Here is a 26,179-nt window from a genome sequence, read left to right on the forward strand (position 1 = left end):
TGGGTTAAAGTTCATTTCACCCGGTCCTTTTCACACTTGTAATGTGGCTACTAGAAAATTTTTAAAAATCACGTATGTTCCAATATTTCAATTGGACAGGGCTGTTTTAGAGCACATTCATTCATTCATTTATGCAACACATTTTTATTGGGTGCCAGCTATATGCCAGGCGAGGTGCTGAAGATTAGAAGGTGAGCAAAACCAGACCCTGTCTCTGGATTCCTGGCATTTACAATAATCAAAAAATCACTCAGATGGTGCCCGATCGCAAAGAATTCTGAAGAAAAGGAGTGGAAGACGATGTCCTCTGGACGTGGAATCAAGAAACCTGATTTGTGTCCAGAGTACGTGAGAGCTTCCCCAGGGAAGCACTGGACTGCGAAGTAACTTAGGAAAGGAGAAAGGGTTCCAGACAGAAAGGACAGCATGTGCAAAGGCCCTGCGGCTAAGGGGAACATTGAAGCTTGAAGAATTGTAAAAAGGCTGGTTTGGGAGAACACAGAAGGCAGTGAATCTGGGGGAGTCGGCAGAGGCTTCACACAGCCCTCTGAGGGCGACATTAAAGATGGGAAGCTGATGAAGCATTTTTACCCTTGCGGGGGGGATTAGAGAAGGAGGGATGGAGATTAGGCTGAGGGCAGAGAGGGTTTCTCCACAATTGCTGAGGGAGAGGGTGCAAATGTCTGGGATGATGTCTGTAAGGCTCCCTGCTCCTCGACACCCAGGGAGCCTAGGCCAGCTTCCTCCCCACTCCCCAATCCTATGTGCTCTGGGCCTTGGCTGAGCTGCGTCCCTCTGCCAGGAATACTCTCCGCCCCCAGCTTGTTGACTCCACGCAAGGTCGCTTCAATGTCCCTTTTCTGGCAAGTCTTCCCTAACCCCTGGTAGGGGTGGGTCTGGGCTGGGGAGCCCCACTCATGGCTCTGCACATCATGCAAGGCCTGTCTGCCGTCTCCCTTGTTCCCACGGGCAGCATCTGGCTCTCCCCCCACCAAATTAGAGGCATTCCCCACCCTCCCCCCCCCCCCCCCCCCCGCCGCCGCCATCAGAATGGGGCTCTGTTAGGACAGGAATTGTGCCTCCCTCATCAGATTAGAGGCACCCAAAGTCCTGGACTGTGTTCTCTCCAGCAGACGAGAAGAGGCTCCCTTGAGACAGAGACGGTCTCCCCCATCACCCTGGGGGTTATCCAAGCACCGGGACCATCCCTCTTACCTACTCCGAGCCACCCCTTTCCACGTGCCCTCCCCACGGCCCTCACAGGCTGGGGGTGGGAATGGAAGACGGCCTCCCCCCCACCACCCCTCTACTCGGCTGCCCCAGCCAGGATCTCCAGACCAGGAAGGCTTGTTTGCTGTCCTTTCTGGGAAGAGCAAGCCTCCCGTGGCCCTCCCCAGCAACCACAAGCCAGCCCCGCCGGAAGACCTGGCCAAGTGACCAGCAGAGGCCGAGCAGCTCTGACCTGCTCCCGGGCCAGCCTCGGCGAGGAGCGCAGGCCCTGCAGCTCCTGGGCCAGGCACAGCTCGGAGCCAGGCTGCCAGGAGCCGAGGTTAGGACCTGCCCCGGAGAGCCGCCAAGGGAGGGGTCTGCCTAACTGCAGGCCAAACAGCCCCGGCTCCTGCCAGGCCATCTGGAGCCAGACCCTGTGTATGTGCATGTGTGTGGGTGTGAGTGTGTGTCTCCCAGGCCACGTGGATGGCTGGGAGCTGCGGGGTGGTGACCTTGTCCGCCCCCCCCCCCCCCCCCCCGCAAGCCTCTGGCTCCCTTGTGGTCACTTTCACTTCTGACATCTGGTCAAGTTCACAGCGGTCGAGCTTCCTGCGTGGCTGTTTTCACTTTTCCTCTCCCAAATCTGGGGGCAAAGGGCCCCCACTCCTTCCCTGTCCCACTTAAATTTACTCCATGGCTACCCATGTGAATTTGCTTGATTTCTGTGAAAACTCCCCGTTTCAGGAGGGGGTGGGGTGGGGTGGCGGGAACAATAGGACAGAAACTCACGCAATTAGAAAGGATACCTGGGTCCCCGCCGCACACGCAGCCCCCCACTGGCTCAAATCACGTGCGTTTCCAGAAAAATCTCTTGGCGCGGTTTTTCTTTCTTTGCTATTTAATGCTCATCATTTATGTTTTATGTGTAGGTTTAGGAAGGCCCAAGAAATGATTACACAGGATGCAAGGGGGACATGACAGGGAGTCTGGAGCTCACAGCCCCCAGCTGGTGGCGGAGGTTGGCGGGGGGGGGGGGGGGGGGGGGGAGCGGGATGGGGGGCGCGGAGAAGGGCAAAAGGGTTTCATCTCAGCCCAAAGGGAGGCAGGAGGGGCCCCAGAACCAAACACATGCTAAAACATACTTGCGGTACCCCAACCCCCTCCCCAGCTGCTGGGGAGGAAAATAAATACACTCAGATTCTGTCCCGCTCTCCAGGTGCACAGGTGAGGGGCCAGCAGGTGAGTTTCCTCCTCCCATCAGATTGAGGTCAGAGAAATGCCATCTACTTACAACGCCCCCAGTCCCTTACACGGAGTCGGGAGAACCCTGGGCGGCAGAGGGGTGCCTGTCAGCGCGCACCCTGCCTGGGGCTCGGGGATGGGTGGTGGGGGCTCGTTCATGCTAAATAGAGGGGGCGCCACACTCATTCCAACATCAAGCAAAACCGAACAGGCCAGGAGGGACCTCAGGAGACCTCATGGCCCCTTTCTGGCACCAAGCTAGGGAACAAACAGTCCTTTGCGGGGTCCTTTGAACTCGGGAGAGGCCCTGTGCGGGCCGCAGTCGACCTCTGTTCCTTCTTGCTGCATTCCCACCCGGGGTCCACTCTTCTCCACTGCAACCTTCGGAGCTCAGCCAAACCCACACTTGCAGGAAAGGGGAGGATGGGGGTGCATTCCTCCGCGTGCAGGCCCTCGGAAGGCAGACGCCAGCTCGGGCCTCAGCCGTCTTTGGCCCGCCAGACCAGGGGTGAGGGAACGGAGCAAGCTGACTCCCAATTCCCCCCCCCCCCCCCCCCCCCCCCCGGTGCTTCTCTGGCAGCTGCCCTGGGCAGGAGCCGGCCCCAGCCCAAGGGAAAGAACTTGTGGAGAAAAGCGGGATTTCTCATCCTCTCTGTGTCTCTGTATCTGTTTGTTGCAGGCGGGGGGTCCTTAGTCCCTGGCCCCCGGGGCCGGCTCTGGAAGACACTGCCTCCGATGGCTTTGGTCTGTGCCCGCATGGAGGGCACCCGGCAGGCTGGGCCGCACCACGGGTGCCACACGGACGTGCCTGAGCGGGGGATCAGCGAAGGGAAGCACAAACCCCAAAGCACGCTCGATCAAATCCATCACTGATCGAGACGGATCAACGGGCCAGGCCTTGGGCACAGCATCCCATCTCCACGGGGGTTGGACGGGCCTGGAGATGGTGGAGGGCAGGCTGGATTTGGCTTTGAGACATTTCCCAGAGGGTCGCCTGCCCCCGGCTCTCAGGCTCACGTAAACCTGAGGGCCACACCCCCTAATTCAGAGAGTGGGGTGGGGGGGGCAGCCCACATTTGGCCTCTCCATTGCTGGGGCGCTTTGGACAAGCCACTCCCTCTCTGGGCCCGACTGTCCTGTATAAAAAACAAGGGGTGGGGGCGGACCAGATTTCAAAACCCCCCTTCCAGCTCTAACAAGCCTCTGACCATCTTCGTCTTGGGCCAGAGAGGGGAGTGAGGGGGCTGAGGGAGGATGTAGGCCACAATGATGGTCCCTCATTCCCCAAGTTCACAGTGTAGAGCCCATGGCTCTGGTTCCTCAGTCTCTCCCTTTGAGTCTCTGGGGCTTTGTCATCACCCCCAACACCGTCCTTGGTGTCAGCCCCCCAGGCCCGACACCTGCTGAGGTCGAGGTCGGGGGCGGCGGGGCGGGGCGGGGGGGGGACTGGCCCACCTATAGAAGTGCCGGGAGAAGAAAGGAGCAGAAGGTTTGAGAGGTGATGAGCAGGGGCAGGGCGGGAGAGGCGGCAGGGGCACTTCTGGCACTGGAGAGAGTGAGCAGAAGCGAGGGGGGCCCCACGGGAGCAAGGACAGGGCTGCGGTGGAGGGGTCCGGGCTCCGAGGCCCTGCCCAGAGGAGCTCAGCTCTGACGCTGGCCCGTGGGGGTTGGCTGGAGCATCGGTCGTCGGAATGTGGGGGCAGGGCGGGGGGGCTCCGGGTCGGCTCACACCGGGGACGTGGCCGTGGACTCGCTGCACAGGCTCTCGACGATGTCGGCCCGCTGGATGCGGCGCAGGGCGGCCAGGAGGGCGTCGAGCGTCGCGCTGTCCTGGGCGGCCCAGCTGGCGAGCAGGGCCCGGGCTGGGCAGGCCTCGCGGGTGAAGGAGTCTATGTGCTCAGGCTGGTAGCCCAGCTCGCCCGCCAGGTGCCGCCACGTGTCCCCCGCAGAGCCGTTGAGCAGTTTCTCCACCTCCTCCCGCTTGGCTGATGGCAGGCTGCTGTAGAGACCTCCGTCCCCCTTGAGGGCTGCCAAGAACCCGGGGTGGGGGTGGGGGTGGGGGTGGGGGAGTCAGGGGCTACCCTCCAGACCCCCTTTTCCCCAGTGGGCATGGGGGGCCTGGAGTAAGACCCAAGAAGGGCTGAGGCATTTCTCCTCCCGATGCAGGGAAGCCCCAGGGGCCTAGAGGCAGAGGAGTCCAAGATGAGGTCCTGGATGGAGGGGGTGGGGCAGGGCTGCGGAGGGGCCCAGGGGTGCGGACTCACATCCCCTGTCGCCCCACAGCTTCGGCACCAACCCCACCGTGTAACCCCGTCCCTGCCCCTCAACGATGAGCCGGGACAGGGCTTAGCCCCAGACTCAACTGCAGCAAGTATCTTGGAGCTGGGCTCTGGGCCACTAATTAGGGTCCGTAATTAACTACGTGTTCCCCAGAAGTCCGGAGCAGGAGGCTAATTGCAGCCACTTTGGGGAGTAATTAGCCCTAGGAGGGACAATTAGCTTGATGAGTCTGGCTGCTCCGGTCTGTCAAAGCTCCCATCTCCCACAACTCTCCACTGGAAAGACCTCTCTTACCCGCGTCTCCCGTCCTCCGCAGACGCCCTGCTCCCTGGGAACCAGCCCCTCGGGCGGTCCTTCCTGCGGTCTAACCTTCCTCCCGGCCTCACCCCGCCCAGCCTCACTGCTCACCCTGGCCGGCGGCCGTCTGCGTGTGGGCCTGCTGGTCATGCAGGCTCTGGCTGTCCACAGAGATGCCACTGTCACTGTGGAGCTTTTCTCCCTCGGGCGGGGGCGTCTGGTTCACGGGCCGGCTGTTGGCGCCTTGCTTGTCCTGTTTGCAGCTGTTCCACCTGGAGCCAGAGGACGGGCCCAGTGTCAGCGGGTGAGGGGCCACACTGGCCGGGCGGCTAAGGGATCTGTGCTCTGATGCTTGGGGCCGGGGCCACGGTAGGTACCCAGCTACACCCCCAACCCGCCATGGTACCTAAGGTTCTCCTTTCTCTCCATGTTCGCCCCCACCCACCTCCCCGCCCCCACCGGCCTCGCACTGAAAGCGCCAACGTCCAAGGCACGTTCATGGAGGGGCCCCTGGGCGGCTCAGTCGGTCGAGCGTCCGACTTCAGCTCAGGTCATGGGCTCGCAGTTCGTGGCTTCGAGCCCTGCCTCAGGCTCTGGGCTGGCAGCTCAGAGCCTGGAGCCTGCTTCGGATTCTGTGTCTCCCTCTCTCTCTGCCCCTCCCCCACTTGCTCTCTCTCTCTCTCTCTCTCTCTCTCTCAAAAATAAATAAACGTTAAAAAAAAATTAAAGAACGTTCATGGAATGGATGGTGGATAAATAGAAGACTGTTCCACTAAATTATGATCCATGCATACACTGAATGAGTGGTTACCAGCAATCAGATAATCCCTATGTCCCTCGAAAAGCTCTCCCAAGGGAGATTAAGTGAAAACGTAAGTTGTGGTGCATGTATAGTGTGATCCCGCTGATCCCTAAAAAAACAAAACAAAAAAAAAACCCCAAAAACCCTCTGCGTGTTTACACATAACTATAAAAAGTTTCCCGTACGTGTGTTTACAAAGGCACACAAAACGGTTGGAAAGGATCCATTCCAAACAGATTCCAATGAGGAGAGAGGTGGGACTTGAGGAGATAAAAGAAGTCTTTTCCTTTTTTCCTTTACAAGACCTTGGCCTTGTATTGCATTTACCCAAACAAGCATGTATTCCTTGGATGATTTTTTTTTTCCACGAATGGAAAATGCACTTAAACATTTCAAGCACTTTCCAGAAGTGCTGGCACATCCTGAATTTCTGGGTGTGGGTGCCACAACTTCCCAGGTGTGCCATGGGAAGGAAGAGACACAGGCACACACAGGTGACTGTGGGTAAATGGGGTTTGAGGGATGAGACACAGGTGGCTGGTAAAGAAAACTGTGTGTGCAGAGGGGGCCTGGGGAGTCAGGGAGGGGAGTGGCATGGGAGGGAGAGTGGGGCCGGTGGCAGAACAGGTCAGAGACCGTCCCTTTCCTGCGTCCTGCTGACCTGCCACAACCTGGCATGGGGCAGCTGCTGGTGAGGATGACCATGGTTTGGGGTTGAGTTTAAAAAGGGGATGAAGGGGCGCCTGGGTGGCTCAGTCGGTTGAGCCTGCGACTTCAGCTCAGGTCATGATCTCGCAGCTCGTGAGTTCGAGCCCCGCGTCGGGCTCTGTGCTGACAGCTCAGAGCCTGGAGCCTGTTTCAGATTCGTCTCCCTCTCTCTCTGTCCCAACCCATTCGCATTCTGTCTCTGTCTCTCTCAAAAATAAATAGACATTAAAAAAATTTTTTTTAAAAATAAAAAGGGGATGAATTTTCAGGTCAAGGTCACGGTTAAGCCCTACTTGAGAGCAAAGACCCGGCTTTGTCCCCCATCCCCTCTCTCACCTCTTGAAGGCAATGTAGGCCACCAGGCCCACAACCACAGCGGCCAGGATGGAACAATAGACAGGGATGAGGTTGTCGGCGGTGCCTCGGGTCACTACGGGCTGAGAGCTGCCCATCACTGTGGTTACCACATCTGCCACCGTGCTGGCTATGAGGTCTTGCTCTGGAGGTACCTCTGGCTCCTCCGTGCTGGGGGCGGTGCTGTCTGAGCCCTCCGAAGGTGTAGACCGAGTAATCCAACGGCCAGGGATCTCTGGGAGAAGGAACTACAGGAGTGAGGGCCCGCCCCCCCCCCACACCCCCCACCCACACCCCTCCCCTCCACTTCTTCCCCAGCCCCGGCCGGGCTCCAGGTGCTAGGGTGCCCAGCTGCACACAGGGGTGAGAGCTGACATCGTGCGTATGAGTCATGACGGTGGAGAAGACGGACCGGGGTCCCCTTCAGCTCTGTCACTGACTTACTATGGGACTCTGCACACACCTCTCGGGACCTCAATTCCCCCATCTCTAGAAGGGGGATATTAAGAGAGATGGTCTAGGCGCCCGTCCATCTGAGCTGTCGCCGCGGTCCTAGGAATCTATTTTGCCTTCCCTGGGTACCCAAAAGCCTGGCAGGGAGGTAAACACACAAAGAAGAGAGATCGAGCGCCAGGAAGCTTCTAGCGGGAAGCCCGCTGGGGAAATGTTGGAACGTCTCCGGTCCCAGTTGGTCCCAGTGCCCCAGTCATCCCGGTCCTTGGGAAGGATGAAGATACCCAGGCCTGGACGGAGAGATACCTCCCTGCAAACCACCTCCCCAGGAGCTGGCACTCAGCCTCCCTCCAGGTCTCTGATGTCCTAGTTCTCAGCTTGGGCAGGGGAGGGGGTGCCCAGCTGGTTTGCTCCCCTCCAGCCAGTCCTTAAACCGCCCAGTGGCTAGCCTCCGTTTCCTGCCCTGTGCGGCCCCCAAACCAAACCTTCTGATCTCGCCACCCAGAGGAGATGGTGTTGGGTAGCCCACCCCTTCCCTGGGCAGAAGCAGACTGTTGGTGGAGAAAAGACCTACAAAGAAGATACTGCCCGCTGCCGGGGGGGGGGGGGGGGGTGGGCGGTGCGCCTTGCCCCCCACCTGGCCTGAACCTGCCAGCAGGGCACTGCCAGCCTCCCTGACAGGGGACTTGGCACCTCCGGGCACTAGTGGGTGGGATTTTCCATTCTGCCACCCAGCCAGGGCCAGGACCAGGGGCTGTGGGCTCCAGACCGCCCGGGGGGTACCTGTCTGGGCAGAGTTGCCTACCCTATCCGTCCTCGCTTCCTACGCCTGGGGCACGGAGGGAAAGCAGACGGAACATGCCAGTGGGGTGAAGGAGAGGCACTTCGCTCCCTGGCTCTGCCCCCCCCAGCCCCCAGTTTGCCCACCCAAGTCGGAGCTGAGGCTGCCCACTGGTCCCTTGGGCCTCCTTGGCTCAAGATGTGGACGGTTCAAAGGCCCCCATTTTCAGCACCTTCTGAGGGGTAAGGCCCCCAGATGTGAATCTGGAATCCATCTGGCTGGCATTAGGGAGGGGGTTGCCATCTGTTGCCCCATCGTCCCCCTCCCCTAGCTCGGTCTGAGGAGTGGGGAGGGCGGGAAGTGGAAGAGACACGGCCCTGTCCTTTGGCAGCCCCAGACAGGGTGTTGAGACTGGGGAGGGTCTTCTCTTGCCCTGCGAGGAGACTGGGCAAACTGGTGAGGCAGCCTGAGCCCTGAGGCTGAGATACAACTTGGCTAGGACCGACCCCACCCCAGAGGCTGAAGGTTTTGGCGGGGAGTGGGGGGGTTGGTGAATCAGGCCATCACAGAGATTCGAGAAATCTCAAATGGGACCGGTTGATAGTGGCATTAAGGGGACAGACCGGGCTAAGACGGGGCTGTCCAGGGCACTTTCTCCTCATCTCTCTGATCCCCTCTAGCGGGGGTGGGGGGCGGACAGCAGGATGAAATCCAGATGTGGCCATGTCCACCAGCATTCCAACCCGCTAAGCCCCTGGCAAGTCCTGACAGCCATTTCCGGAATGGGAGCTGTCAGACTTGGGGGTGAAAAGAGGGAGCAGGTTACTCCTAAATCCAAATTTCACTGGAACAAGGGGGTGAAGGGGGGGGTGTCCTTCTGCCCCAAGGCTGAGTGAGTCACCATGTTGACACCTGAAATGTATATGCAAGAAAGTACAATGCACTGGAGGGGGGGGGGGGGTGACCAAACCACAATCCGATTCCATTTCCTGAAACGTTCCTTCTGTTCCAAGCTGACACTTAACCCTTCAGAAACTCAGAGAAGGGAAGAGGGGCAGGGATAAACACAGCCCTCAGGGGCACCCTCTTCCTTCAGGCTGGCTGGGAAAGTAGGGTGGTATCTGGGAGGAATGCATGAACGCCTCGGAAGGGAGAGCCATCCCTCCCACAGCCACCACCTCTCTTTGCTGTCACCGCACCCCTGACTAAGTCCCCCCACCGGCTGGTCCAGACTTGCCCCTGAATCGTGCTGCCCGCCTGCCTGCTGCCCGCTGCTCTGCCCTGTGCCTGCTCTGCCCTGTGCCTGACGCCACTTGCCTGTCTCCTGGCCGAGGGCAATTGCCACCGGAATCGTTCTGTTCTGCGCCCCACTCCTCCCCCCCCAACACCCTCTCCCAACCCCAGTGCGTGAAGCTTCACACACATATCTGGCCTCAGCCCATGTTTAACCACCCTCCCCACCGTGTGCTCCCCGAGCCAGGGATGACAGGATGTGGCAGGCAGGCGTGCTCCCCACGAGCAGGGGATCTATCCACCCCCAAATGACTGGGGGCTGACTGAAGGCAGGGGCTGTGCTGCCTCCCCCCAGAATGGGGGAGGGGCTTCCTGGGAACTAAATCCTGGGACCCTATCTGTCTCATCGGAATGGGGCAAAGGCTGTCTCTCCCCCGTGAGACCTGGGGCTCCCCGAAGGAGGCTGTTCAGGGGAGAGCAGCCAAAGGCAAGTAGCTAACGAGGTACCCAGCCACAGGGCAATGGGCGGAAAGGAAAGGCACTGACAACCTCTCCCCGGAGATGGATGTCACCAACCAGAAACCAAAACGGGTCTGCCCTGGCTGCCACAGCGCTTCCTCCTCCCATCCCGGGAACTGTCTCATCTCCACGGGGCGCCATGCCTGACTAAGGTGGGTGCACCCAGTTTCCAGCCACCCTGGAGACCCACAGCCCTCCAGGAGCACTCTGTCTTGTCTCTGGGCTCCTGAGCCCCAGGCCTGCTTCCTCTGCCCCCACCACCTCCTTAGTGTCCCGAGTCCAGTGTCCTCCTCGGCTAACGGTAACAATGACTGTTGACCCCTCCCCCGGACACCGCAAGTTAAAGAGGGCCAGCCACCTTCCCTAACCCACAGCATCCCTGGAAGCTGTATGACCAATGAGGAAACTGAGGTCCAGAGACAAGGGTGACCTCCCTACCGTCACTCCAAGAGAGACAGCGAAGATTCCATCCCCCAAGGCTATAAACCACTCCGGACTGACACCAGGCCTCAGAGCCAAAGGGCCCCAACTCCTGAGGGTCCTCAAGCCCCTCGTCCAGGCCAGAGAGGCTGCTCAAGGACCAAACATGTCCCGCACTGGGCTCTGACCCACAGGCTACCTTTGAGTTGCTTGTCTGTTGCCCATCCAGCCCCACAGATGAATAAGCCGCGGGAACTGAGTTCAAGGGTAGTAGCTGCGGCCTAGGGGCCAGATGAGGGCTTTCTAAGCACTCAGCCCAAGGAAGGAAATAGTGGGAGGGGGTCCTTTGGGCCTGGGGGTTTCAGGGAGGGTGGCGGCGGGCTCAAGGCCACCGAGCAGGCCCGGCCCGTCTCGACCCCCAGGGGGCGCCCTTGCCCGCGGCGCGCTCACCCTCGCACTCGGCGTCGGCCCAGCGCGTGCACTCGCGCAGCTGGCGCTCGGTGTCCTCGCACACGGTGCAGGGCAGGCACGGGTCCACGTGGTTGGCCTCGTCCGAGTACGTGCCGTCGGGACACTCCTCGCACACGGTGTTCTGCCGGTCCTGGCACGAGAACACCAGGCCGGAGCCCGCCTCGCACACGCGGCACGCCTCGCAGCGGCCCGTCGTCTCGTCCTGGTAGTAGCCGTAGGCGCAGCGACACACGGCGTCGTCGGCCTCCACGCACGGCGCCGACATGCTCTGCAGGCCCACGCACTCGGTGCACGGCTTGCACGGCTCCGTGGCGCTCACCACGTCCGAGAAGGTCACGCCTGAGGGCAGATGGAAGGGCCGGGTGGGGGCGGGTTGGGGGTGGGCACGGAAGTTCGGCACCTGCCCTCCGGGCATCCGGGACGTGGGGGGGGCTGGAGGCGCTCCCTCCCTCCCGTATCTTCCCGCAGGGGCCCCTCCCTGAGCCCCACCCTCCTCCTCGGGGGTCCCAGACGGTCTGGGAAGGGCCCCTCCCCACCCCCCCCAGCCCAGTGCCCCAGGGCCGGAAGCACGGACCCCCGAGGCTAGGCGGGGTAACCCGCCTGGAGCCGGTAAATTTCTTGTTAAATTCTCTTAGAGAGTTCCCGGCCCAGTACCCTTGTTGCCAGCATGATTAAGGAATAATCTGAGCGTGGTTCCCATCCAGCCCTCCCCGCGGGCCAGAGCTGGATTGCGAACCCAACCCAGGCACGGGCGGGCCTTCGCTTAGGGAGCCTCCCGCCCCCGCTGCCCTTCCATTCGTCTGCGCGCCATGTGGGGGCCCAGGTGTGGCCTGACTAGGGTGAGACCGCAGAATGTCCACCCGTGGCGCTACCCCACGCTGCTTAAGGGCTGGGCTCTTGAGGGTGGGGATGGTCTCCCCGACAAGGCAACAATAGGAGGGATTGACGCCAGACAGCAAGAAGGACTTGCCCGTAGAGTCCTCTCGTAATGGATGTGAGCTCTGATCTAATAAGGGGAGGGACGCCAGGGGATGCCAGGGTCCTCTCCTCCGTGTGCAAGGAGCGGGGAAGGCACAGATCCTTCACCCCTGCTCGCCCAGGTGCAGAACTCTGTGCCAGTCCGAATCCAAGAGGATTCATCCTGGCTTCAAGGGCAGAAAGAGCAGAATTTAGGAACCGCGAACCAGGGAAGGAGGGGGTGTTCAGAATGTGGAGGCGGAAGTAAACTAGGGTTTCCCCACTGGGGGGAAATCGAGGCCTGCAATTCTGAGCTTAACCATGTCTAAAGGAATCCAGAGTCCAGATGGAGCACAGGGTCACGATCTTTGGCAGAAGCAAAGAAAGAAAAGCAGAGCCGAATGAAAGGGAAAGAAACTGAGGGGGGAAGACAACACAGAAGACAAGACAAGCCTGAAGGGAGACCAGTGTCAAGTCTGTTCTGGCAGAGGAACTCCTGTGTTTCTCTTCCCGGGGATCAGGCAGACCTCGACCCAAAACCTGCGTCTGTCACTTATTAGCTGTGTGACTCCGGGTGTTTTACTTAACCTCTCTGAGCTTTTTTCTTTCTCTGTCAAATAGAGAATAATGTCTCCGCTCACAGGGTTGTGGTGAGGAATACATGAAATTCTACCATAAAGCACTAGCCACACAGCAGGGACCCTACAAAGGTTGAGCCCCCTGGGGTGGGCAGTGGTAAGCCCCGTGAACTTCAGTAGCAAGGATACAGTCAGCAGAAGGGACTTGCAAACATAACACAGTCAAGCAGGACGTCCAGTTTATGCAAACAGGAGGATCCTGTCTGGTTGGCATGTGGCAGGGGGCGTGGGTTTCAATCACACTGGAGGGGGGAGGGGAAGGGGGGCCCTGCCCATGGGAAAATACAGAAAAACGAGTAGTAGAAAACTCTTGGGAGGGGGTTTTAAGGGGTGGGGAAAATGTGGCCTTTTTTGGCAGAGAATGAAGGCGGGAGCTTAATGGGTTTCCTTGTGGAAACGTTTTGAGGACAGAGGGAAAGTCCGCTGGGGTCTCCATCCCATAAAGTGAGCTTATAAAGGCGGCCTGTTAACACAGCTGGAGCGGTGGGGGCGGGGGGGGGGGGGGGGGGGAGGGGAACAGAGGAAGCAGACGCGAGGGAGGGACTCCTCCTGCCACCACCTCCTTGCTGGGCTCTGCTCCTGTCTCCCCTTCCCTGCAGATGCCAGAGCCTCCCTCTCTCCCAGGCTCCTCTCCCCTACCTCCTGTTCTGACAGAAGGGGGTAGGGTCCCTTCCTGGGAGACTTAGGGTCCAGGGAGGAGAGGCACCAGGCAGGGGTCTAGGAAACGAGAGAGGCAAACTCGGGAGGTTCCAGGTAACCAATGGTTGGCCAACCCCCACCCCCACCCCCACCCTGGGATGGAAACCCCGTTAGGCCAGGGCCAGTGGCCAGAAGGCAAGGTGGCAAAAGGCATTACAGCGTGTGTAGCCTCTCCACCTGAGGTCCAGGCATCTCTCTGCTGCAGGATAGAATTATAGGATCCACAGGCACAGAGAGAGGAAAACTGTATTTTGGGACACCAAGGAGTTGGTGTTGCCGATCGGCTGTGTGCGCGCGCGCGCGTGTGTGTGTGTGTGTGTGTGTGTGTGTGTGCACGTGCGTGGTGGTGGTGGAGAGGCATCCAGAGGTCAGATTAGGTGGGTGGGTTCAGGGTTCCCGGTTCCTGTACTCTTGTTTCCATCATGATTGAAGAATAATCTGAGGGCACCTCGGTGGCTCAGTTGGTTAAGCCAACTCTGGATTTCGGCTCAGGTCATGGTCTCACAGTTCGTGAGATCGAGCCCCGTTGTTGGACTCCACGCTGACAGTGCAGAGCCTGTTGGGACTCTCTCTCCCTCTCTCTGCCTTCCTCTGCTCGCTCGCTCGCTCTCTCTCTCTCAAAATAAATACACTTTTTTTAAAAAGCCTAATCTAGTATGGTTCCCAGCAGCCCTCCAGGCGGGCAGTGAGTGCCAGGTAGAAGGCAGGATGTGAATCTAGGCAGAGAGGAAAGGTTTCTGGGCAGGGAGAGAGCACTGAGCCCATGGCCTGAAGGCAGCAACTGAGGCCGGGGGCATCCCGCAGGGACAGAGACTCCTGGGTCAAAAGCACCCAGAATTCAGACCCCAGGCCTGCCATCCTTCTGCATCCCCTAGGGGGATGCATCCCCTTGGGGTTCTCCCCCCTCCCCAAGGAAATCCCAGGTAGGACAGGCCACAGCAGCCCTCTCCCCTCTGACACCAGCCCACAGCGAGGAGGACATCCTGACATTGATTCAGCCCCCATTCCCGCCCCCTCTGGAAAGCTCTGCTTCCTTGGTCAGAGCTGGAGAACAGTTGGCCTGGGGGGGAAGGGTAGCCACACCTTCCCAGGATCCCCCAAGGTCAGTTTCCAGGGCAGCCAGGATGTGATCCTCCCCCACTCCCCCCAAACCCGGTGAGGGTAAGTGGCAGCCATTGATTTTGCAGTGCGGATGATATTTTTAGCTGGTCTTAGCATCAGCTACTCCTCCCACCTGGCCACATTCTTCTACCAGGCCTCTCTGCCTGGGGGCTGGGAAGGGGCACCCCCTGGGGATCCCTGATCAGGTCCTCCACATACTTCCCCGCATCCCTTCTCCGCTTCCCCCCTGGCTTCCTCTATGGGGTCAGACCCATGCCGGTGTCCATACGGAGGTGGGCCGGAGACCCTGCCTGGAGGCAGAAACGCGCATAAGGCTTCTAGCGGGCATGTTCCTCCCGGCCGATGTGCCCTTCCGCCCCTCCCCCCACCCGCCACCCTGTACTCACTGTCCAGGCAGGGCTCACACACGGTCTGGTTGGCTCCGCAAGGCTGGGCTACGCCCTCTCCCAGGTTGCAGGCTTTACAGCACTCGCCGCTGTGAGTGAACAGGCCCGTGGGACATGCCTCCTTGGCACCTCCAAGGGACACCTGGGTGGGGGGGAGATCAGAAGGTCAGACTGGCAAGAGAAGGGAGAGAAGGGGTCTTACGGGGGATCCAACACCCCCCTCCTAGAGCCTTCTATTGGAACCACCTGGGCTGGGGATGAGCTCACCACGGAGGCATCAGGCACATCAAAGCTGGCGGGGAAGCAAGGCGGTGGGGAGACAGTGCACCCCTGCCGGCTGCTGGGGGTGTGAGGTCAGAGCCCCGGAGGCTGACTTTGTGCAGAGTTCATCTTGGGGTTACGGCAGCTTCTGGAATCCCAAGGATGCGCCACCTGGGGAAGGCGGCCTGAGACCCAGCAGCGGGCCTTTGGGCAGGTACAGGTTGCAGCTGGCACAGGGCTCCCAGCCAACGGGGCAACCGGAAGCTAAAATCTAGCCCACATGCCACTTGCTAAAGCTGTGCACCTGCACCCCATCTACCCAGAGGGGAGCCCTTTTCTAACAAAGGCTAGCAGGGCCCTGCTCCAGGGCCTTAATTCTACCTTTCCACATCCTGAATATTAGATGGGAGGTGTCTGTACCCAAGAACAGAAGGCAGAGGGGGTAGGGTCTTGGGTTCGAATCCTGACTCTGCACTGGAGTTCTGACTATCTCTGCCTTCCCTCTCTGAGTCTACCTCTCCTCGTGGATGGCAACAGAGACCACTCAGGGCCAGAGCAGAGAACGGGCCAATTAGCAAGAGTCTGGAGCCAAGAAGGGAGAAAGGGACGCCTGTTATCAATGATGAAAACGGGGCTGCTCTCACCATCCGGCCACCCTACTCCACCAGGGTTTGATTTCCAGCCACCAGCCCTCCCCTCTCCCTGCCCCCCATGCAGCCAGTGGGAACGGCGCGCTGGAACCGGGGGAAAGGGGAGTCAGATTCCTGCCACGGAGGCATCTTTGCTCTTTGCTCATGGATGGAACGATTTAGCACCAGATTCCCTGGGGTGGGGGGAGGGGGGGAGTGCTGGCCGCTTGCTTTATGTTTCTATTCCTTACCAAAAAAAAAAAAATCTTCATGTCTAATAAAACTCCAAAGCCTGTTTCCCTGGCTTCAGACCATGCAGCCCTCCTTTGATGCCAAGAGGAAGTATGGGCTCTGGGGTCATGGGACCAGAGGGGAGTGTTAAAGGTCATTTTGGATATCCCTCTGCTTCCACACTGGCCAGATCAGAGCCAAGAATACTCCCTTTCCCTCCAGTCCTTTAAAATATTCTGAGGTTTAGGGGTGCCTGGGTGGCTCGGGCGGCTGAGCGGCCAACTCTTGATTTCCGCTCAGGTCATGATCTCCCGGTTCGTGAGTTCGAGTCCTTCATCGGGCTCGGTGCTGACAGTGCCTGAATTCTGTCTCCCCTTCTCTCGGCCCCACCCCACTCGCTCTCTCTCAAACATAAATAAATAAAATACTCTGAGGTCTCCCTAGGGTTTGGTGGATGGAGGGGGATGGACAGGTGGGATCAGTCTAGGAGGGGGCTCGTGGTCCTCAAGTGACCAGCAGGGAGGGTGCAGGCAGCACAGGAGGGGGGCCTTGGGTATTGCCACCATCCCCTCCCAGGTGGTAGGAACACCGACCTGGGAACATCTGCAGACCGGAAGCCATGAGGGGTGGGAGTGGGTGGTGTCCCAGATGTAGGCTTTCCCCCAGGAGGAGAGCGAGATTCCAGAAAGGTCTGTTTGGATTTCTTTTCATCCTCTAGGGCTCCGCTTAAATGTCACTTCTTCAAGGAAGTGGTCCTGTGGCCCCCACCTCTCTCAGATCAGGTGGAGGTGCCCTGTTACAGTTCTCCCTGGTCACTGCTCTTGTCCGCAGAGTCCCCTACTGGACCGTCAGCTACCCAGGGGCAGCGCTGTGGTTGCCCCTGCACCTGGTACATAGTAGGGACTCAAAACATGTATGTTTATGGAATTTAAGAACATGAAAGTACAATATGAACTAGACGATTTGCCGCTCTAATGCTTTTCGTTGTAAAGCATCATGGTTGTGCCCTTCTGACTCCAGAACATACCTGCCCAGTTTCCCCAGGACTCAGGGACTCAGTGCTGAACCCCAGTGATTATTCTGGGCTGCCGTGCAGTGAAGCCCTTGTGTCTTTACCCCAAACTATCACACTCTTGTGTCTGAGTTCTTCTGTCAGCCCTTTTTTTTTTTTTAAAGTGTTTCTGCCTCCCTCCTTCCTGTCAAGATATCAGTTGTCAATTTCGCTGCTACCAGAGTGTGACCTGAGCAGCCCCTCCCCCACCACCCTAACTTATGAGACCTAAGTGAATCTGTAGAAAGCATGTAACTAGCCTGGGTAGGGAGGGATAAAACCCGGAGTGTAGGTAGGATCTGAACCAGGAGGGGGCCATTCTCCGGGGAAAAGGGGCAAGCTACACTGCCTTCCTCCTCAGGGGTCTCCATTGCTCTGAATCCTGGCTCATCACTTAGAGCTGGGTGACCTGGGCCAGGCTGAAGTGTCTCTGGGCCTCAGTTTCTTCATCTTTAGGTGATGGTGACAATACCTGTCTCAGAACATTGCTGTAGGCATTAAGCGAAGAAGGTGTTTATACACTTCAAGATCCCTCTTCCCCACCCCCACCCCCCCACCCCCCCAAGGTCTTTCCTGCTGCTTTTGTGGCTTTTGGCTGGGTTCCAGTTGGTTGAGGTCAGCAGAGAGCTGGGCCCGCTGAGGGGGTCTGTCGATGGCACTTGTGCATCCCGTACAAGCCCCCTCTTCCTCGAGGCCTGCCCTCCCTGCGATCCTCTCTCTTCTCCCAAGTCTTGCATTTGGACACCAGGCCACATAATTAGTACCCAGGCGTTTCCTGTGCTTGTGTTATGTGTCCTATTTCAAAACACCCCAGATCTGCTACTTAACAGTATGCTACTCTGGGAACAAGTCGCAGTCTCTCTGAGCCCTCCATTTTCCCACCTAAGAGTCTGGCTTCGTAATATTTACGGCTCAGGGTCGCCATGAAAATTACAGGAAATAATTTATGCGAGTCCGTCCGGTGTGTAGAAGGAGTTCAATAGATGTTGGTCGTCAGAGAAGTGTCTTGTCTGAGGCTGAGCTGCTGAGCCCAAGTGGGAGGGGAGAGTTGTAGTCAGCCCCAGAGAGAGGAAACTACCTAAGAGGAGGGGGCGGGATAGGCACGAAGATAGACTTACCCACCAGGAAGAGTCTGAAGAGGGCACAGGGACCAAAGGAGGATGGGAATTGTTCTCCTTACAGATAACTGATTAATTAACAACTATTCGCTAGTCAACAACTATTTACTGAGCGCTGAACTAAGAGTTTCCAATGCGACATGGTCACTGACCCCTGGGGGAAGTCACAGTCCCTTGAGGGAGAGAAAATACCACTCCAAACAGTGACATCAGAAGCCAAGATGCTGAAGGGGAAAGACTTGAGGGACTGCCTTCATCTCCTCTCTGACAGATGGGGAAACTGAGGCTCACAGAGGCCGTTCTGCCAAGTGGCTTGACTCATGGCCTGTGTCACACCTTTGCTCGGTCCAAAGTGGGGCAATATCGGGAAGCAAGGAGGGATGACCAGGATTCAGGCTTCTTGCTCCAAAATGATCAATTTACCAAAATGATAGCCACATTGGCCTGAAATGTACATCTATTACACTTATTCACTTCCAACTTAATGGAGTGATTTCATCCCATTTTTTGAGAATGTTTTGCAATCTTGTCGCCATCTCAGGGCTTTTAAAAAACTAAGGTGGACCCATCCTCTGATGAACGGACTTTTTAAAACGTTTTTTTTTTTTTAATTGGACAAACTAGAAAACACACTAAATAGGTGAAAGAATTTGAAACTATATGACTGCTTCAGTGGGATGAGCCCTAACCATTCACAACAGTCTCCGCAAAGGGGTCCTTAGGTGAATGGAGCCATTAACCACCGCCAGGGGGCTGGAGAGTTTTCAAGTACCTGGAGGGTCTTTTGAGGTCGATGCAAACCCAGGAGAGACACTGCCACATGCGTGCCACTCCTTTAGAGAGAGATTGAATTTAGGGTAGGAGACAAGAGCTAATTACTGAGGATGCTGCTGCATGGAGGCTATGGGAGGGGGCGGGGCGGGGGGAGACCATGGGTGGGGGGCAGGGGCTCAGTTCCAAATTTGTGGCGCCAAGGACATAGGACATAGATCTAATATTGAGGGCTAGTGATGGTCAAGGACCTCGTGTCCCTCCGTGATCTAGAAGGCTGGCGGGGGCGGGGGGGGGGGGGGGCGGGGAGTGGGGTGGTGATGGCACTCGGAGGACAGAATAAACTCGAAGCCAAGCATCCCGGGTTCCAACAGGGGCTCCACCCCTTCCGAACTGGGGGAGCCTGGTTTCACGCCTGAAAGTCTGGGAGGTTCAACTCCCTCAACTGTATGAGGGGAATAACTAGATTTACTCTGCGGGGATCTTATAAGGATTAAATGACACAGTAGAAATTAACCAGGGCAGTGCGTGGCACATAGTAGGCACTCGCCCGATTTTATTATTCCCACCTCCCCACCCCCCACCCCCACCCCCAGGGCAGAATGTAGGCGTGTGAATGGACCCCGGCGGGTACAGGGGAGCGGGGACCCCTTCCATCCCCGAGCCGCCTCCCCCGCCCTGTCCTCTCATTTGCTGCGCTCGTTGCATCCCTATTAGGCGCATTAGCCAGCCCGGCGGCTCCGGTTACAGACGTCTGAATGACAAAGTGCCTCCATTACCGGCGCGGCCGGCCAGCCGAGCCGCCGGGACGCGCTCTGGTTTCAGCACTCTCTCGCCGCGGCCCAGGAAGAACCTCGGACCGCCGCGGCGCGCAGAGCGAGCGCGTAGACAGCAGTCCCGCGGCGAGGCGGAGGCCAGAGCCGCAGGCGCTTGGGGGCCGCGTTCTGCGCGGGGTCCACCTTCCCGAGCTCCCAGGCGCTCCGCGCCCAGCTCCCCTCCTTCCTCGCCCCTTCTCTACTGGGGTGGTGGGGGGAGGACTCTCTCCAGCCTTGGTCTGGAGCCCACGCCCTCGCCCCTCTGAGCTCTGCACTCCTGGCCACCCCAGTCCCACCCCCCCAAGTCAAGATGCCTCTCTGAGCCGCCGCGTTAGTCAGCAACCATGCCCACGGTCACTCCCAGATCTCCGGCGAAGCCACAGGTGCTGACAGCTCCAAGGGGCTGAGCTTCGGGGATGGGGCCAGTGCCCGGAGAGGGTCTCTGCCCACCCTGGCCCCCACATTCCACCGCCCGCCCACTCTGGGGATGGCCTCAAGCCCGCCCCCGCGGAGAAACGAGCTGGGACGCCGTGCTGCCTCCTTCCGAGGTATGGGGAGTACCGAGCTGGGAATCAGGTGAGGGACGGCCTAGCAAGCACTGGGGAGTTAACTTGCTTGCGAGATCTTGGCCAAGTCGTTTACACTCCCAGAGCCTCTCAGTCTCCCTTCCTGTAAGATGGGGGTTGGGGATGCAATGCTCAGATGAGAGATGAAAATGGCAGGGAGAGTGATGACACCTCTTCGGTGCCGTTCAGGGGCCCGCACAGGTCACATCTCCTGAGTATCTTGGGACTACCGGACGGACTTAGATGCTCAAGAGGACCCGCAGTCCTAGGCGGAGGCAGGATCCGAGGCACCTGAGCGCCTCCGTCTGGTTCGGTGCCCGGCGTCTTCCACCGAAAGCTGGGCGGGGCACGGGCGGTATCCAGACCCGCTTGGGCGCTGGAGCCCAGCGAACCGCGGGCGCGGCGCTCGGGTTGCTTAACTTGACGGGGTCGGAATGCGGGCGCGGCGCGCAGCCCTAGGCGCGCCCGAAGCTGCGGGTGGCACAGCCGTCGCATCTCAGCGCCCCCTGCCGGCCACCTCGGCCAGCGCGACCCGGGGCTGCGCGCCGCCGGGACCTTCCCCGCTTTGCGAGTCCCAGCGCTCTGCGCCCTGAGACTTGGCTGTGGCCAGACCGGGTCGCGCGGTGTCTGCTCCATCCCTGTCGGTCCTAGGCGCTGCTTCAAACCGCGAACATCAGCGCGTCGGAGGAGCCCGCGGGTCGCGGGGGAAGCAGGGAACGGGTTCGCCCCGGCGAAGTGGGCGCTCCCTTCCCAGCCTCGGATCCCCAGGCTCATTTCCCAGACTGGGCGAGGCCGCGAGAAAGAGCACGCGACAGGCGCGGGAAACGTCCGTCCCTCCGCTCTGTCTGTCCCACTGTCCCTCGGCGAGAAGGCGGGGCCCTGACCACTTCAGGGTCCGCTCTCCCTTCTCCGTCCTCTTTCATTTTGCTTGCATCTATCTCCCTCGCCGTCGTCCTTTTTCTGCCCTCCCTAACCCACTTCTCTCTCTGCAACCGACCCCCCGTTCCCCGAAGCTCTCCCTCCCACGCCCCTCCCCCCCATTGTCTGCCTGGCCCTCATTGTCCGATGCCCGGTCCCCTCTGCCTCCAGTCCCTCCAACCTCCTCCCCCATTGTTCTATCTCCTCGTCTCCGGTTCCCCGCCCCAGCCCCGCTTGTCCCTCATATCTCCAATCCCCGTCCCATTCCTCTTCCTTCCGTCCCACGACCCTCCAGAGATCAAGATGCTCAGGGGGAAAGTCGCCTCGAGATCCCGGCATCCAAGCGTCCTCTTCAGAAGAACCCAGGCATCCGAGAGAGCCCCTCTCGGCTCTGCCGTACACACCCTCCGCGGTACCCGAGGACCCGCATCCCCGCGCCCCTGTCTCGCGCATCTCTATCCTCGGTCTCAGGGTCGCCTCTGCGCTCTGAGAACCCTAGACGCTCCTCCGTGGATCCTGGCATCGGAACTCCCCGCCCGCCATCCACCCCCAGCATCTGGGACCCCCTCGCTCTGTTCTGTTTTCCCTTGGCGGAACCTGAGCCCATTGGGGTTCCCGTCCGGGGAGAGAGCGCGGGCTCCCCTCCGGCTAGCACTCACCCCCAGGAGCAGCGGCAACAGCAGCAGCAGCGGGCGCGGCCCGTCCATGGCGCAGCCCGCGGCACCTGCCCCCATCGCCCGCCTCCCGCGGCAGCGCTCGGCTTCCAGTTGAGTCCGCTCCGCGGACGGATAGGGCTGCGCGGCGCTGCGCTCCAGCGCCCGCCCCCCAGAGCTGGCCGCGGCTCCGCTCGCTCTGGCTGCGGGCGGGAGGGGCCGGGAGAAGCCAGTGCGGCGGCCCCGCCTCCTCCCCGCCCAGCCCGCCCACCCCCGGAACCGCGCCCGCCCGCCCCGCCGCCTCCGGGAGGGGAGAGGAGGGGAAGGGAGGGCTTGCGGGGAGCTGCGCGCCCGCGCGCCCCGCGGCCGCTTTTCCGCGCCCGGGCCCTCGGAACCTCTCCCGACTCCGCCCCGGTACCCAGTGCCGGGTCCGCGCTACGGCGTGTCGCTCCCGGATGCTGTGGGCTCTGGGACCAGGGCGTCCCCACCGCGGCTCCCATTCCCTCTGGGCTGCAGACCCCGCCGGGTTCACTCTCTAACCCGTCTTCCTCTGCCTCCGGCTTCGGCTTCTTTCCCCGGGGCTCTGCTCCCTTCTCAGCGGTTCTCAGCAGGAAGGCCCGCCCGGCCCTTCACCTCCTGGTCCACACCCGATCCCTACCTCTGCCCCTTCCCCGGGCAAAGGCGTAGGGGAAGGGGAGGGGAGGGGTAGCAAGGTGGTCTGAGCCCAACAGCGTGCAGCAGGGGCATTCAAGGTGGAGTCCATCCTGATGTTTCTGAATTCGCAAAAGATGGGTTTGGAGGGGGGGGGCGGGTATCAGGTGTGCACACAAGATCACAGGAATACACACACCCTCAAGCTCACGTATACATGTGCTTACGCACGTGTCCACACCACCCTCCTGCACTCGTGTAAACCTCTGCATTCTACACATGCATGTGCACCTACACACTCGTGCGCGGTGCACACTCATTGCACTTGTGGTCATAACGTGCAAACACACATACTCACCTGCACACTCACACTTCCATGCAAGTCACCACACAAGCCCTCGCAGGTGCAGTCTTCCGGCTGGGTGCTCACACATTCATGAACACACATGCACACCCATACGCAAGCACACGTGTATCCTCACTAGACTGCGAGTGTTTCCATTAGCTTATGAGCTGCCTGCCGGCGGGGACTTCGATTTCTTATCTGAATGCCTGGTTCAGGAAAGGTCTGTAGAAGGGTTTACGAGGAAAGGGGGTTGGATACGCTCACATCTACATACCACGGACTACGTAAGCAACCCCAGGACCACACTCACCGTGCCCTACAAACCATAGCGGGTCCCAATCGCAGCCCCCCCCCCCCCAGCAACCCAGGGAGGGTGCCACCAGTCTTTTGAGGGGAAGCACCCCACCTCAATGCCTACTCCTTGCTTGTCCCCACACATTCCTGATTCCCAGACAAGGAGGCCACCGAACAGAGAGCCTGTAAGGAGCAAATCTACAAAGCCCATCCCCACACCCTGATCTTGGCCATGTGTCGACCTCAGTTTTGACTCAGAAAAAAAAAAAAAAAATACTACTGCCCTCCCACATGACAGGAAGAGGGGGGAAGATCAAGTACACTTGGGAAGAGAGTATCTCAGCAGTTGGTAGGTGACTCCCTAGATCAGCTGAAGCTAATTTCTTCATTGGGGGGCTGAGGGGGGGGGGCATCTGCCCTGGGACATCTTTCCCGTGTATCCAACAAAGTCCAGGGGACAGCCTCAGAAAGAACAGGTGGGCATCCCTGGGTCCTTGAGCACGAGTGTGATAAGCCACCACCTCCATGGCTGGGCAGGAGAGGCCAGGCAGTTAGCCCATCTCCAGAGATCCCTGAGGAATCCCTCCTCCCCAGCAGGGACCACCTCCAAACTGTCTCCTCCTCTGGCAGCTTTTCACAGCCCTGCCTCTCCTTTCCGAGTTCATGGAAGGCAGGAAGGGGCCTCGATGCAGGAAGGGGCATCTGAGCTGCTTACTACCAAGGGTATCGACAATGTGGCATTAATTTAAATACTCCTGTTATTAATTTATGATCCCGGTTACTATTATTGCTAAGGTTATCCGTCTCAACACGATTTAATATGACCCACACTACCATGGCTGGGCCCTGGCTTATTAATAATTTCCATGGTCTTGATCATTTAAGCCTTACTTCGACAATTACACACAGCAATTGTTACTATTATTAGCGGCATTTCTATGATTAAGCCTGAGCGCAAGACCACAATGTAGTGCTGAGAACCCGCGGGGGGAGGGGCCGCAAAGTATGTAGATGGAAGACCACTGAACTGAGAGTCAGGTAGGCCTGGCTGTACGCGTCTACGCACCCCATCCCCACCACGCACTCCCGGTTGTCTTAGGTGGGTTATGTCATCTCTCTCGGCCCCAGTTTCCTCACCTATCAAGTGGGATTTTTTTTTTCTTTTTTTTTTTTTTTTTGTAAGTAGGCTTCATGCCCAGTGCGGAACCCAATGCGGGGCTTGAACTCATGACCTTGAGTTCAAGAACTGAGCGGAGCTCAAGAGTCGGATGCTTAACCGACTGAGGCACCCAGGCACCCCTCAAGTGGGAATTTTTTTAAAAGCTCCGTGGGGGGCGCCTGGGTGGTTCAGTCTGTTGAGCGTGGGACTTGGGCTCAGGTCATGATCTCGAGGTAGGTGAGTTCGAGCCCCGCCTTGGGCTCTGTGTTGACAGCTCAGAGCCTGGAGCCCGCTTCGGATTCTGTGTCTCCCTCTCTCTCTGCCCCTTCCCCACTCGCTCTCTCTCTCTCTCAAAAATAAATAAACATTAAAAAAAATTTTTTTTTAGTAAAAATAAAAAAATAAAAAGCTCCGTGGGTGAGGGGGCTGGGGTGGCTCAGTCAGTTAAGCATCTGACTCTTGATTTCGCCTCAGGTCATGATCTTGTGTGTGGCTCATGAGATCGAGCCCTGCATGGGGCTCTGAGCTGAAGGCACAGAGCCTGCTTGGGATGCTCTCTCTCCATCTCTCTCTGCTCCTGCTCTGCTCAGGTTCTCTCTCTCTCTCTCTCTCTCTCTCTCTCTCTCAAAATGAATAAACACTTAAAAAAGTCTGAAATGGGCTTGGTGAAGAATAAATGAGGTAATACAGTGTCCACCACAAGGAAAGACTTGATCTCATTTTACTCACTCAGCACATATTTATTGAGCACCTACTACGTGCCACACGCTTGTTGGAGGCCCTGGGGACACAGCGGTGAATAGCAGCTGCCCTCGTGGAGGCTTCCAGGTTCTAGGTATTTGATGTGAAGTACTATTCTATGAGGTGGCACCTTGACTCGACCATCCTGTAGATAGCGTGGCTGTGATCGGGACGTTCCTTCGCCGGGACCATTACCGTCACCGCGACTGTCACCATCACGGCCTCCTGTGCCAAAACCATCCCCGTACTATGACCACCATCCCCGTGACACCAGCACCACTACCAGAACCAGCACGGCCATCGCGGCCACACCCACAATCACCCCCATCACTACCATGACAGTGGGACAATCGCCACCACCGTCACCATCATCGCCATGACTGCTGGGCCAACCGCCTTCCTGCTTCTGCGCCCCCACCCCCACCACACACTCTCCAAGGCTTCCCGGACCTGATAGTGACCCTGAGGTGAGAAGGTGAGGATGTCAATGGGAGTAGCATCGGGGGTCAAGCGACATCTTCAGAAGTCAACATGTGTGGCCCCCCCCCCCCCCCGCATGCACCTGGCCACCCCTCCATCACCCGCCCTCCCCCACCGGGAGGCAAGCTCCTAATACACACCCCCTGTCCTCCCGTCCCGCGGGGACCCCTCACCTCAGGCCCCCTGAAAGACACCACTCACAGCTCCCTGTGCCCGTCCCCAGCAGTCCCTGGGGAACCAGCCTGAAGCCCCAGCCAGACCATGAGAACTCGCATCTGTGGAGACGTCCTATGGGCAGGGAGATCCACACATTACCTCCTCGAATCCTCACTGGGTCCCCCTGAAGGAGGTGCTGGGATTGACATTCTACAGATAAGAGATTGAGGCTCGAAGAGGGTAAGCCACTGGCCCAAGGAACCACCCCTGCCCCCACCCCAGGCAGGAAGCAGTGGGTAAGTGGCCAGTGTAATACACAAGGCCCCCACAGCCACACTTCTCCCTGTCACTCTTTCCCTCCATCCCTGCCCCTCCAGCCCTCACCCTGAGTTGGGGGGATAGAACCTGCCATGTCAGAGAGACTGTACTCTGTCCTTCCATGCTACCACTCAGGGGCCCCCTCCTGACACCCGTTCATGGAATCTGGGCTTGGGGGCCCAGGTGGGAGGAATGGAGGTAACCCCGGGGACGATCTTTGTCTTTTGCTCCAAGGCATGATGTTCAAGCTCTCTCAGTGAGCGCTCACTTTTCCTGCTTTGGGGGAATCGCCTCCCCTACCCGCACCCCCACCACCACCACCCCCGGTTCCAAAATCCAGCCAGAGAAGGGGTGAAGGGAGATGGGCAAGAAGACAACAATTTCTGCGGGGGAGGGGAGGGGAGAGGAGGTGCGGGGCCTCCCCCCCACCCCTCCCCCAGCTGCAGCCCA

General features: G+C 59.0%; 1 protein-coding gene across 1 annotated transcript; it reads right to left on the reverse strand.

The window, feature by feature from the left end:
* Positions 1-2,251: 2,251 nt before the first annotated feature.
* NGFR (nerve growth factor receptor) lies at positions 2,252-21,792 on the reverse strand. Its single transcript, XM_060646341.3, has 6 exons — positions 21,591-21,792; positions 14,572-14,713; positions 10,749-11,108; positions 6,875-7,127; positions 5,140-5,300; positions 2,252-4,478 (listed from the first exon to the last, which is right to left on the reverse strand). The coding sequence occupies exons 1-6, from the start codon at positions 21,663-21,665 to the stop codon at positions 4,177-4,179; spliced, it is 1,293 nt and encodes a 430-aa protein (XP_060502324.1). The 5' UTR covers positions 21,666-21,792; the 3' UTR covers positions 2,252-4,176.
* Positions 21,793-26,179: the final 4,387 nt, after the last annotated feature.

The sequence above is a fragment of the Panthera onca genome, chromosome E1 (genome assembly GCF_046562875.1).
Source record: "Panthera onca isolate mPanOnc1 chromosome E1, mPanOnc1 haplotype 2, whole genome shotgun sequence".
Classification (NCBI taxonomy): domain Eukaryota; kingdom Metazoa; phylum Chordata; class Mammalia; order Carnivora; family Felidae; genus Panthera; species Panthera onca.

What these genes read in the sequence shown, in the direction of transcription:
- NGFR (XM_060646341.3), bottom strand. Translation starts at nt 21,665, where the DNA reads ATGGGGGCAGGTGCCGCGGGCTGCGCCATGGACGGGCCGCGCCCGCTG. An exon ending in GTGTGAGCCCTGCCTGGACA is followed by an intron (nt 11,109 to 14,571) that starts GTGAGTACAGGG and finishes ATCTGCCCTCAG; the next exon opens with GCGTGACCTTCTCGGACGTG. An exon ending in GCCTACATTGCCTTCAAGAG is followed by an intron (nt 5,301 to 6,874) that starts GTGAGAGAGGGG and finishes CTCTGGCTCCAG; the next exon opens with GTGGAACAGCTGCAAACAGG.